This window comes from Puma concolor, chromosome B3 (assembly GCF_028749965.1).
Source record: "Puma concolor isolate L17-30 chromosome B3, mPumCon1.1.hap2, whole genome shotgun sequence".
NCBI classification, from domain to species: domain Eukaryota; kingdom Metazoa; phylum Chordata; class Mammalia; order Carnivora; family Felidae; genus Puma; species Puma concolor.
In genome coordinates, this window is record NC_141672.1 from 115,359,219 (window position 1) to 115,372,552 (window position 13,334).

Below are 13,334 nucleotides of genomic sequence, written 5' to 3' on the forward strand. Positions count from 1 at the left end.
GCCTAATTATGGTTTTCTTTTGTATTTATTCTACTTGGAGATCATTAATCTTCTTGGATCTCTAAGCCAGGTTTCTAACAAATATAAAAAGTTTTCAGCCATTATTTCTTCAAATATTCCTCTGCTTCTTTCTTTCCCCCCCTCTACTTATGGGATTCCAACTAAGGCAGGAAGAATTCAGCTTTTCTCCCACAGGAGCTACACACAGATACAAAACGTGTGTGTCAAAAAAGCAGCAAACGAAAATCTCACCTACTACAGTTGTGTGTTTCGAAGTTTGTCTCCTATTTGGTTTGCACTGCTTTGCTGACAGGTTTCCCTGTGTACTCATAGCTGTCAGCCAGGTACGGCTGGCAGAATTCATACTCTAACTTTGGGTTTTAGCCCTCTGGCAGCTTTCTCAGTTTCAGATTTTCCTCCTAAATTCCAAGTTGTTTTGCCAGTCCTCACCTTTGTTCTCTGATACCTCAAGTCAGTATGGTTGTGGTTTTCCGTCTCTGGGGCTATGAGAGTGGGGAAGCACCTTGTACAAAAACCCACAGATTCACAATTCTTATCCACTACTTTACTTACTTCAAACAATAAACTCTCCTCTGGTTTCTGCTTCTTTATGGTATTTTAGTGGGGGTTTTTTGGTCTTTTTCCAATGCTTTCAAATCATTTTGTTATTTTAAAAATTTTTCCAGGTAATGCAAATTGGTGCAGCCACTCTGGAAAACAGTGTGGAGGTTCCTCAAAAAATTAGAAATAGACCTACCCTATGACCCAGCAATAGCACTGCTAGGAATTTACCCAAGGGATACAGGAGTACTGATGCATAGGGGCACTTGTACCCCAATGTTTATAGCAGCACTCTCAACAATAGCCAAATAATGGGAAGAGCCTAACTGTCCATCAACTGATGAATGGATAAAGAAATTGTGGTTTACATACACAATGGAGTACTACGTGGCAATGAGAAAGAATGAAATATGGCTCTTTGTAGCAACATGGATGGAACTGGAAAGTGTGATGCTAAGTGAAATAAGCCATACAGAGAAAGACAGATACCATATGTTTTCCCTCTTAGGTGGATCCTGAGAAACTTAACAGGAACCCATGGGGGAGGGGAAGGAAAAAAAAAAGAGGTTAGAGTGGGAGAGAGCCAAAGCATAAGAGACTGTTGAGAACTGAGAGCAAACTGAGGGTTGATGGGGGGGGGGTGGGAGGGAGGAGGGGGTGGGTGATGGTATTGAGGAGGGCACCTTTTGGGATGAGCACTGGGTGTTGTATGGAAACTAATTTGACAATAAATTTCATATACTGAAAAAAAAAAGTTTTACATAGGAAAAAAAAATAATAAATAAAATAAAAATTTTTCCAGGTTTTATCATTGTTACCTGTGGAAGGGTTCATTCACCTTGCCAATTATCCATTACCTAAAGCTGGCAGTCCCCTGTTTTTTTGAGATCTCCCAAAATTGAATTTGTAATTTTATAGAGTATAAAATTCTAATTATTGGTAGTACTATAATATAAAATGGAATAAACTTCTTAAAATAATGGAAAAGCTCCAACTTCCATAAATGTAAAAATCAATTTGCATGTAAACACAGAACAAATGTACAATTTCCTCACGCAGCCTATACTGTACATGGTGCCTTCCTATTCCCGGAACCCATATATACTAAACTGGAATACAATCAGGCCTAGGGTTGTCAGAACATGATGAAAATCAACAAAGCAAATAAACCACTTGCAACTATTTAAAAGTTAAAAAGAATTAAACTCCCAAAAAGATTTGTAAACTGGTTTAAATAATGTCCCATGGATTAAAAGATTTAAAAAGGAAGATGGGTAATTGAAATAAAACTTATTGTACACCTTTTAGAAACAATAGCAATTAATTCATTGTAACACTTAAGGATGGTCTTTTTAAAATGAAATACTTACCTTTGTTCTTTCTAAAATGAGAAAACATTTTTAATAGTATTTTTCAAAATGCATTACCCATTTCCTTATACCAAGACAGCAAAAGTAAGAACAACTGAAAAAAGAATCCACAACATTTGCTTTTACAAATTCTACTTACATTCTCCTTTCACTGATAATTAGATACTAAAATTTCATGGAATTTCAATCACAAAACTGTAAAATCAACAAAGTAAATCTGTGATAATTTGTAAAAAGCTCAGAATCTGTAAGTAATTTAGGTCCATTATATGGAAACTGCTAAGTTGGGGTTTGAGTATTTGAGTATTCTGAAGGATCTCTTTATTCTCACTATAGCAGTAGCAAAATAACTATAATCCCACAATAAGCAAAACAATCTATTTTCATTCAGAATGAGTATAACAAATAGAATGGAGGAAATGGAGACCACGGGCATCTTTTCACACCAATTTTATAAAAAAAAAAAAAAAAGAAAGAAATAGAAGAAAAAGAAAAAAAAAGAAATATCCACTATGATTCTATCATTCTTCCTTAATCCAAAACATTAATATGGTGGTTTTTCTCTAAACCAGACACAGAAAAGTCTGATAGGAGAACTGCAATCAAACTAAGTGGATTAAGCAATGATACACAAAAGCAACACTGCTGATGTTGAAATTCAAGCATAAGCAAGCGTAACAATCAGCCAAAAATTGGAAAGAGGCAGAGGAAACTTTTGGTAGTGTTGGATATAGTAATTATCTATATCATGTTAATGACTTCACAAGTGCATATATATGTCAAAATTTACCAAACTCTATGCTTTTGCATGCAATTTTATCTCAACTAGATTTCAATAAAGCATTTTTTAAAAATTAGCAGGGAAAAAATCATTATTCATTTTTACCCATCACTCAGCTACTTTAAAGACAAAAGTGGAAACAAATTCAGAGTCTATAACCAAGTATAATCAACAACTCATGGATCACAGGCAAAGAGTCGTCCAAGTTCAAAGAAGAGGTATATCAACTTTTTCAAAAGAAAGAACTTAAGTCTCAACGGAAGTATCCTGAGACTGGTCAAACGATTATTTAGGTGACATTGCCTATGCAATTTATGTCCCACCCTGGTGCAAAATGCTCCTGGTTTCCATTTCCAAACAGATATGTGATGACACAGAGTTTATCAGGATTTGCAGCCTTACTGTACTTCTCTTCCTTGCACCTCTGCAGAATCTCTAAGCTCCTCTGGTGGACTGGGTGTTGGAGAAAGCTAAAACTATCCATACTTTTCAAAATTGCACATGGCGCTGTATCATCATGTCCTTAGGAAGCAAAAGAAAAACAAAAAAATGGAGAAAAGAAAAAGATTACATAAGCCCAAACCAATAGAGATTCAAGGACAATGCTGCCAACTATCTTAAGAATATATATAAGTGTATCAAGTAATAGGAATTAAATGTGAATAATTTTTCTAAATTGATTTGCGGAAATTACACAAAAATAAAAGGAAAACATAAAGGTATTTTTTAGATATTCAAAGTATCCTTATCAGTATTCAAAGTGTTGTGAGATAACATCACACTGAAAATTTCTAATTTAAAATATTAGGGAAATTTCAAAACAATTTGTATGATTTAGCTATTTTTTTAACAGACCCATTTTTATCAGGTCTGAAATATAATTAGCATATAGTTGGCAACAATGCAAGGAACAATGATGGAACACCAAAGAGAAATATACCCAAAACAATTTACCAAAAGTTAAACAATTCTTTCACAAATCTTGCAATAAACCACACTTGTAGGAATTCCAACAAGTGTGTCAATGTTTAAAGAGCAGGAAGAAAAGCAAAACAGAGCAGGAAAACCCAGCAGCACTTTGGTATTTATAAATCTGAAAAGAAAGTTGGAAAATGTACCTCACCACCACTTCTTAGTCAAGTGAGACAGGATCAACTACTGGTGGGAAACGGAAGAGAGCATGTTCACATAAGGACCAAAGCCCCAGATTAGTGCTACTGAAACCATGAGTCACTCTAGCAATGATGAGGATTTGGGGGATGTCAGTACCATTAATATTAGCAACAGACGGATTTAAAAGAGAATAGGCACCGCCAGTTTTGGGAGGTGGTGTTGAGTATCATTTACTCAAAGAACATCTCTAGAGATAAGACGTTATATTCAAATTTGTGTAGGTTTGCCTTTAAAAAACAAAAGGGGGGAGAAAAGGGAATGGTTTAACAACAGAGGCAAAGTAAGCAACACAATGAACTAAAGTTTCATTAGTGCATATTTACTCTATAATTTGGAATGAGATACTATATAGGAACAGTTCTCAACACAGGATCATTTAAAAAGTTAAACAGAGGCAGAGTAGTTCAAACAAGTTGGCAAAGCATGGTTTAGTCTAACCATAATTCCTTAAACTGGATCCAGAGAAAAGGCATCTACATTTTAGCTGAAGACATGGAATCTTACAATACATTATATAGGAATAAACACATAAATAGCAGGCTTTTAAAAATGAAATAGATGTGAAAATTATTTTCACATCCAATATTAAAAGAGTAAACGAATAAAACACTATCTCATCCACTGTGGAGAGCCCACAGCTGCAAATGTTCAATGTTTCAAAAAGAGACAAATATTATCAAGTTATCTATCATTTCTAGGTCAAAGAATACCTCAGTAAAAATATTCTACACTCATTACCAATAATTCTCCCCTCCGTGTTTGACAGGCTACTTGAAGAAAGAATGCTTAGGTTCAGACTAGCCTGTATTTTACCAATAATCCTCCCCACCACGTTTGATGGGCTACATGAAGAAAGAATGCTTACGCAAAGAGACTAGCCTGTACTTGGTTAGTTGCTGGTGACAGAAGGTAAGTATCAGTTGAAGGGGACCATGTGAGGGGGGGGGGGGGGGGGAGAAACAAACACATGGTGAGTTCTATTTATACTCCCTCCAAACTGTAATTTTAAAAAGTTATCACTAGACCTTTAGGCCTTTCAATAGCTATCTTAATAATCTGCCAGTCAAAAACAGTTTTAAGGAGATTATGGTATTAAAGCATTTTATGTAAAAGTTCAGGTATTAAATACACTAAATTAGTAAGCAGTTTGAAGAAATCACTTGACATTACTACAGCCAGCACACTCTTTTATCTAATTAAATTGTAGCAATGCCGTTAATTTTATAATTGTGACAGGTTTATGTCTCACCATCATACCTACCTTATTTTTTTTTTTTTAATTTCTTTCATTCTGCTTTCTATGCTCTAACTCTTGTTTTAGACTATAATACCATTTCGAAACCTTAAGCTGACCTTCCTGTTGTTTGCTGTGTGTAACAACTCCCTGTTAAGGTGGTTAGGCTTCCTAGGATAAGTATAGAAATACATTTTCAGTGAGTCTTCTTGTCTAAGGAGTCCCATAAACTCTTAAAAGATGTTTATTAATGTTGGTGTACGCTAGTTCCTGGTCTAATTTTGATAATTTCTTAGCTTGAGATCATGCATCAAAAACACAGCATAAATTCAGATCCCATACCTATGCATGGTAAAGACATGGGCACTGGTTTTTTTACAGGTAATTTATTAAGAAAAATCTTATCTAGGGGTGCCTAGGTGGCTTAGTCGGTTAAGCATCCGACTTCAGCTTCAGCTCAGGTCATGATCTCACAGTCTGTGAGTTCAAGCCCTGCATTTGGCTCTGTGTTGACAGCTCAGAGCCTGGAGCCTGCTTCGGATTCTGTGTCTCCCTCTCTCTCTGCTCCTCCCCTGCTCATGCTCTGTCTCTGTCTCAAAAATAATAAAATAAAAACATTAAAAAAAAAAAAGAAAAAGAAAAATCTTATCTAACGCCTAACACAGATTGCTAAGGTCCTTCTTGTTTCTATGCTCAAGGCCAATGGACAGAATTTTTCAATTATCTTTTCAGCGACAGAAAAGTCCAAGCTCTTCTAAGATACTACCACATAATGGGAACTCAATCCTAGCTAATCGTTCAAATCTGAAGCCATGTATCTGATCCTAAAGTAGTTTCTGTAATACCAGCTCCTGGGCCTTATGGCCATAATAAAGGTATATCTCATACACAGTAAAATCCACCAATCTCAAGTTTAAATTTGATAAGCTTAAACAAATATTTACTTCCATATAATCCTCAATCAAGAGGATTTCCAGGGGCGCTTGGGTGGCTCGGTCAGTTAAGTGTCTGACTTTGGCTTAGGTCATGATCTCACAGTTCATGAGTTCAAGCCCCACATCAGGCTCTGTGCTGACAACTCAGAGCCTGGAGCCTCTGGATTCTAAGTCTCTCTCTCTCTCTCTCTCTGCCCCTCCCCTGCTTGTACTCTGTCTCTGTCTCTGTCTCTCTCAAAAATAAACATTAAAAAAATTTTTTTAAGGATTTCTATTATCCATATACCCATTATTTCATCCCCTTCCAATCAATACCACTCTTGTCCTCCCAGAAACAATCAAGTTATGGTTTCTATCACTATGTATTATTTTGCCTGTTCTTAAACTAAACAAAATCATATGCGTTATATCCTGGCTTTTTTTTGCTCAGTTTTTGTGACTCATTATGAATATAAGTAGTTTGTTCTTTTTTACTGAGGAATAATGTTACATGGTAGGAATGTATCACAATATGGGTTATCCTTTCTTCCACTGATGGATATTTGAGTGTTTCCAACTGGGAGCTGTTAAATTAAGAGGCACCCCTCTTCTTTTTTAAGAGATATTTGAAGCTATAAATTTACCTCTAAGCATTGTTTCAGCAGCATCCCAGTAAGTTTTGGTGTATATTTTCTTCCATTCATCTCAAAATATTTTAAGTTTTTACATATTTTGAGAGACAGAGAGAGTGCAAGCAGGGGCAGGGCAGAACAGAAGAACCCCAAGCAGGATCCATGCTACCAGCACAGAGTCTGACACAGGACTCAAACCCACAGAATGCAAGATCATGACCCGAGCCAATATCAAGAGTTGGACGCTCAAACAACTGAGTCACCCAAGCACCCCATCAAACTGTTTTCTTTCTTTCTTTTTTCTTAATTTTTTTTAATTTACATCCAAATATTTTTTATTACGTTTCTTTATTTTTGAGAGGCAGAGAAAGACAGAGCATGAGCAGAGGAGGGGCAGAGAGAGAAGGAGACACAGAATCCGAAGCAGGCTCCAGGATCTGAGCTGTCAGCACAGAGCCTGACGTGGGGCTCGAACTCACATGCCGTGAGATCATGACCTGAGCTGAAGTCGGACGCTCGACTGAGCCACCCAGGCACCCCTAATTAACATCCAAATTAGTTAGCATATAACCATCAAACTGTTTTCTAATTACCTTTGTGATTTCTTCCTTGACCCACTGGTAATTAAGAAGTGAGATCACAGTTCGTGAGATTGAGCCCCATGTCTGTGCCAACAACACAGAGCCTGCTTGGGATTCCTTCTCTCCCTTCCTTCCCAATCTCCTGCTCACACACTCTCTCTCAAAATAAATATAAAAACAACAACAACAACAACAACCCTGGGGCACCTGAGTGGTTCAGTCAGTTAAGCGTCAGACTCTCGATTTCAGCTCATGATCGTAAGTTCGTAGGTTCGAGTGGCACACTGACACTGCAGAGCCTGGTTGGGATTCTCTCCTTCCTTCTCTTTCTGCCCGCCCCCCCCAACCCATCTCAAAATAAAACTTTAAAAAGAAAAAAAGAACTCTTCCTTTGGGGCTCCTGGGTGCCTCAGTCAGTTAAGCGTCTGACTCTTGATTTCAACTCAGATCATGATTTCACAGTTCGTAAGTTTGAGCCCTGTATCCAGCTCTGCAGAACTTGCTTGGGATTCTTCTCTCTCTGTCCCTCTCCCCAACTCATGTGCTCTCTCTCAAAATAAAAATAAACTTTTAGAAGTGTGTTGTTGAGTTTCCATATGTCTTTTTTTTAATGTTTATTTATTTTTGAGAGAGAGGAAGGCAGAATGTGAGTTGAGGAGGGCCAGAGAAAGAGGGAGACACAGAATCTGAAGCAGGCTCCAGGCTCGGAGTTGTCAGCACAGAGCCTGATACAGGGCTCAAACTCATGAACCATAAGATCATGACCTGAGCCAAAGTCAAACACTTAACTTACTGAGCCACACAGGTGCCCCTCCAGATATGTCTTATGACATATTATTTGCGCTCCTCTTCTCTCATTACTATCTTCTTTTGTATTAAACAGATGTTTTCTAGTATATTCTTACTTTTTTGTCATTTATTTTACCATCATTTTTTAGTTATTTTCTTAACAAATGCCAAGGGAATATAGAATTAGCATCTTATAACAATCAAGTCTGGATTAAAAACCACTTAATTTCAGTAGTATATAAAAATGTTTCCCAGGGTGCACCAGGGTGGCTCAGTTGGTTAAGCTTCTGACTCTTAGTTTCCACTCAAGTCATGATCTCATGGCTGTGGAATTGAGCGCTGTGCTGGGCTCTATGCTGACTCAGCCTGCTGGGGATTCTGTCTTTCTCTCTCTGAGCCTCCCCTGCTCATGCTCTATCTCTCAAAAATAATTAATTAATTGATTGATTTTTTAAAATGTTTCCCCTATATAGTTCCATTCCCTTCCTCCTCCTTTATGCTGTTATTATCATACAAATTTACACCTTTAAATGTCATGCCCATCAACAGAGATTTATAATTATTGCTTTGTACCAGTCTTTTAAATCAGATTGGGGCGGGGTGGGGGGAGTTACAAAATGTAAAAAATATACTCTTACTATATTTTTTATTTAACTCTATAGTTGTCTTTAATGTGCTCTTTAGTATTTCATGTTACTGTCTAGTTTCCTTTCATTTCCACCAGAAGAACCCACTGTAGTATCTCCTGTGAGGCAGATCTGATAGTAACAGTAGCTCAGGATTTGTTTATACAGGAATGTCCTAATTTCACCATCACTTTGAAGGGCAATTTTGCTGAATACAGAATTCTTGACTGACTCTCTTTTATCTTTCAGCACTTTGAATATATCAAGCCACCGCCCTCTAGCTTCAATGGTTCCTGATGATGAATCAACTGTCACTCTCACTGAGAATACTTTGTACATGATGAATTACTTCTCTCTCGCTGCTCTCAATATTTTCTCTCAGGACAATTCAATTATGATGTATCTAAGTTTGGATCTCTTTGAATTCACCATTGTAGTTTGAACCTCTTGGATATATAGATTAGTTTCCTCATCAAATTTGAGGAGTTTTTGGCCATTATTATTTCTTGAAATGTTTACTGCCCCTCTCTCTATCTTTCTGGACTACCAGAAATCAGTGTACTTTCTGGTGTCCCATAGCTCTTTTCATTCTTATTCATTCTTTTTTCTTTCTGTTCCTTAGAACAGATCATCTCAACTGATCTGTCTTCAAGTTCACAGATTCTGGCCTCTGCCTGTTCAAATCTGTTGCTGAATCTAGTGAATTTCTCATACATATATAAATTAATACTTTATATTTGGTCAGACATTGTTCTCAAAATTTGCATTAGTCTTCAGACATGGTTGCCTTTGAACATATTTAAAATAGTCACATTTTTTCTTTGCACATCCCATAATTGTGTATAGAACAGCAGATATTTTTTTTGAGAGTGGAACAACATCTTTATTTTTTTAAACAATATTTGTAATTATTTACTTAATAATTTAAGGTCTTCTTTTCACATTTACATGTCACTCAAGGAACAGGAATTATTTTTGTGAGTTTTATTAAAACATTTAATTTGCAACAAATTTATAACAAATTTCATATTTTTATATCTTCACACTTTTAAGAGTAGGAACACAAATATTTTTAAAAATATAACATGGCAATTCTGGAAATCAGATTCTCCCTTCTTCCCAGGATTTAATATTTCATGTAACTGTTGCTATCGTCTGGGACTTTCCTGAACCAATTCTATAAAGTTTGTATTCTTTGTCATATATGATCACAGAGAAATCTCTCATCAGTCTGCTTGGTGCTCAGCTAATTACTGAAGGCAGATATTTCTACATGCCTGGAAGCAATAAACCTCCCTGTCTTTGTCAAAGTTCACTGTGCATGTGTTTTGGGGCACACCTTCAACACCCTGCTAATCTGCTAGGCAGTTTACAACTGTCTTATATGATCTCACCTTTGCTTCCTGCTTGCACAGAGCCTGAAGGTCATAGAAGTGAGAGAGAAGGATCTTCTTGGGTCTTTCCTGAGCATATGCATAAGACTGGGCATGTACACAGCCCTATGTATGTACACGACTATCTAGATTTCCACGAAGATACAGGAAATTTTCAAAGCCATTACTATGGAGACCTCATTTCCCAGCTTTTCCTTTTAAGTTTTTTAGTTAGTTTTTGCCCCAACTGCTATCTACTACTAGCAGGGAGTTGCACTGTTCAACAAGTACTTCTGATTATTTTTGGACATCACCCCTACATAAAAGGCTATTCACACTGGGCAAGCTCTGAGTCAGGTTAAAGAAGCAAGTGGGTGTCAGGTTTTCCAGGGAACCACCTAATATGCTGAATATAATTCTCTGGAAATGGGGCTTTTGAAGGACCTCCAGCCTCCATCTACTACCTGTAATGGCTGTCAAACTGCTGATATTCAATGTGTTTCTGACCTATTGGTTTTCAAGGCTATCATGGGGAGCTGGGGACGGAAGAATGCAAACAGTGTAAATTAAAAGGCTACAAAGTGCATTGTCTTTACCAATATTCAGCCTTTTTTCTTGTATAAACGCTTTCTAGATTACTACAGGCCTTTGATAAATTTCCTGAGTTCTGACAAAGTTATTCTGACATTTTCTGCAAGTATTTGTGTTGCTTTTATGGAAGAGGTTCCTATTCTACCATTTCACTGACATTCCATCTAAGACACTACTCTTAAACCGCCATACTACAGTGTCTGATACACAAGTGATTTATAAAAAATATTCAGAGTTTATTTTGTTCATAAAAATCCATTTAATTGTCTTAAATTAAGGGTACATTTAAATTTGGGAAAGAACTGTGGACAGAGTACTGCATAGAGATCCTAGACCCTTGGTGATATCAATATCAGTTTTAGTACCTGGTCATTTCTGGAAATAGATGGTCCATGGAACCCTTGCCCTTCTCCCACTTAGAAAGAAATGATAGCACATTAGAGTCATGCAATCCACTGAGTGGGTGGGGAAAAGGAACAGGTTATGTGGGGCAGGTTATGTGGAAACCATTATAGCTCTCTGTGAAAACTATATCAATGACTTCAGCTTCTCTCCTGTAGATGAAGAAAAAACTGACACTTTGAACTCTCTTGTTCTTGCCTCTTTTCCCTATACCACAACTGAACTCCCCATTTCTGTCTAGCTGTTTTAGATTGATTAAAATTCTCCAAAAGAGCTACATAAAACATCACTGCACTCGCTTCTACATACAGCATAATTCATGGTCAAGTTATGATCTCTCCTACTCTCTTCCAGAATCTTTCTTATTCAGGAAGAGGCAAGGTGAATGACACTACTGGAATGTCTGTTCTCTCATACCTCACTGCTGACCAGACAAATCATTACTATTTCTCAGGGCCAACATGTACCTTTACTCAGATGGCCTACTTATATGACTCCATTAAGGACATTTTATGGTTTCCTGATTACCATAATATACATTACACAATTTTAACAAATTTATCCTTGAAAAGAATAAATTGAATTAGTTTTTATTTAAAAGTATTAAACAAATAGCACTGTGTCCTTTAATTTGGAAGTCTGTATACAATAGTCAAAAAGTAGATTTTAATTTGATATTCTCATTTTTGTGTTTGGTTTGCTTGATGGTGAAAAAGAATGTCAGGGATTTCCATAAGAAAATCCAAAATTTTTTAGTTTACCATCAACTATTGTTGGCAATCAAGTTAAACTGTTGCCAGTTTAGCTAAGAGCCACTAAAACTTTTTTATACAGATACTCTCAAAGGAAGTGAAAAATATATTGTACTTCTGCAGTCTACATCTTCTTTCTTCATTAAAGTATTATCTTTGAACTCTTATTCAAAATCTGAACTTGATTACCTTCTTCCATCCATATATTCCACTTCTACTTAAATAATCTCTAATTCCTATTTCATTTTCACATGTCTGCACACTATTTATGGTCATTATAAAAGTTCTGAATCTACTACTAATCCATTTTCAGTTATTCCAATAGTTTTCATTTTGCAATGCTACAATGTTCTAATTTAATGGCATCCTTTTATCCTAAACCCATCAGAGAACAGTAAGTGGTGAGAGATGTGGAAGGAGCAAAAAAAGCTGAATACTTGCACTGACACTAATTTACAGTAATACAATTATTTCCTGTAACAAGTCTGTTCCATCATTGCCTCAAAATACAAATGAACTATGGAATTTCTTTTTCTTGAGAAAAAACGAAATTTAAGAAGTTAATCGAATGCGATTTCTGGGTTGTTGGTAATATTCTACTTCTTAATCTAGGTGGTAGTTCCAGGGGTGTTTTCACTTTGTGATAATTCATTGAGCTATACATTTTGGGGGACACACTTTTCGGTATGCATGCATGTTATATCCCAAAATAAAAGAGCTTTCAAAAAGTTTATTATATGGAAGCTCTGTGCTGGCCAGAAAGGAAAAATAGATTAAAAAACAAGAAGAATTTAGATATGATCAAAGTAGAAATAACACAGTATCATTTTGCTGATCATTAATAACATTACATATCTTTGTACAAATTGATAATAATAAACCTACAATCAGCTTTCACAAATAATATTTTAAATGCCAAAGGAACATACAAACAATGTGAATAATGTTTACAGAAAGCAATATTTTCAATAGTAAATACAAGAAAAGTTTCTTCGCTTAGTTATACCTTAGCAGGATACTTACCAATTTTTTAAATTTTCAAAATTAATAAATCCATTGTAATAAGTAAGAACATATCTTAAAGGAAAAAAAATCTTTCCTTAAAGCTTTTTTCAAAGAGAGCCTCTTAGAAATAATTTTGTAAAAGACATAGCAGGTTTAAGATATTCCTTTTATTTTCCAAAAAACTGTATTTCTCTCTACCTACAAAGGCCAGTTTGCACGTATTATAATTTGAAAAACAGAAGCTAAGCTCAATTAGCATTTTTCTCTCATTTTAGAAATACAATCTACCAAATATGTGTATTCACCTGAAATATATAAAAGCTGAACCTAAAAGTTTTACTGCTAGTACACATACCAAAAAGCCATATATGTAAGTCTGGGGGTCCTGAAAGCACAGATGTGTCCTAGAGAACTTCTACTGAAGCTTCTCTGGGCAGAAAAACTTATTTTAAATCACTACATATATATTAGAAAATCCTCACTATGCAGCAATGGTCTATCTAAGGCTAGAGCTACAGCAAGCAACAGTGTGGTTTCCATTAAGTGGCAA

At 36.1% G+C, this 13,334-nt stretch overlaps 1 protein-coding gene across 14 annotated transcripts in view; it reads right to left on the reverse strand.

Annotated features, from left to right (window-relative positions):
• Window positions 1–13,334, reverse strand: part of MYO9A (myosin IXA) — a 291,871-nt gene that overhangs the window by 159,965 nt on the left and 118,572 nt on the right. For 13 of the 14 annotated variants that reach the window (XM_086711106.1, XM_086711104.1, XM_086711107.1 and 10 more), the window contains one exon: window positions 3,115–3,234. The exons of the other annotated variant lie outside the window; for it this stretch is intronic. In XM_086711106.1, coding sequence (XP_086567232.1) covers window positions 3,115–3,234 — 120 coding nt within the window. The remainder of the gene's footprint in view (window positions 1–3,114; window positions 3,235–13,334) is intronic. 14 annotated transcript variants of the gene reach the window in all.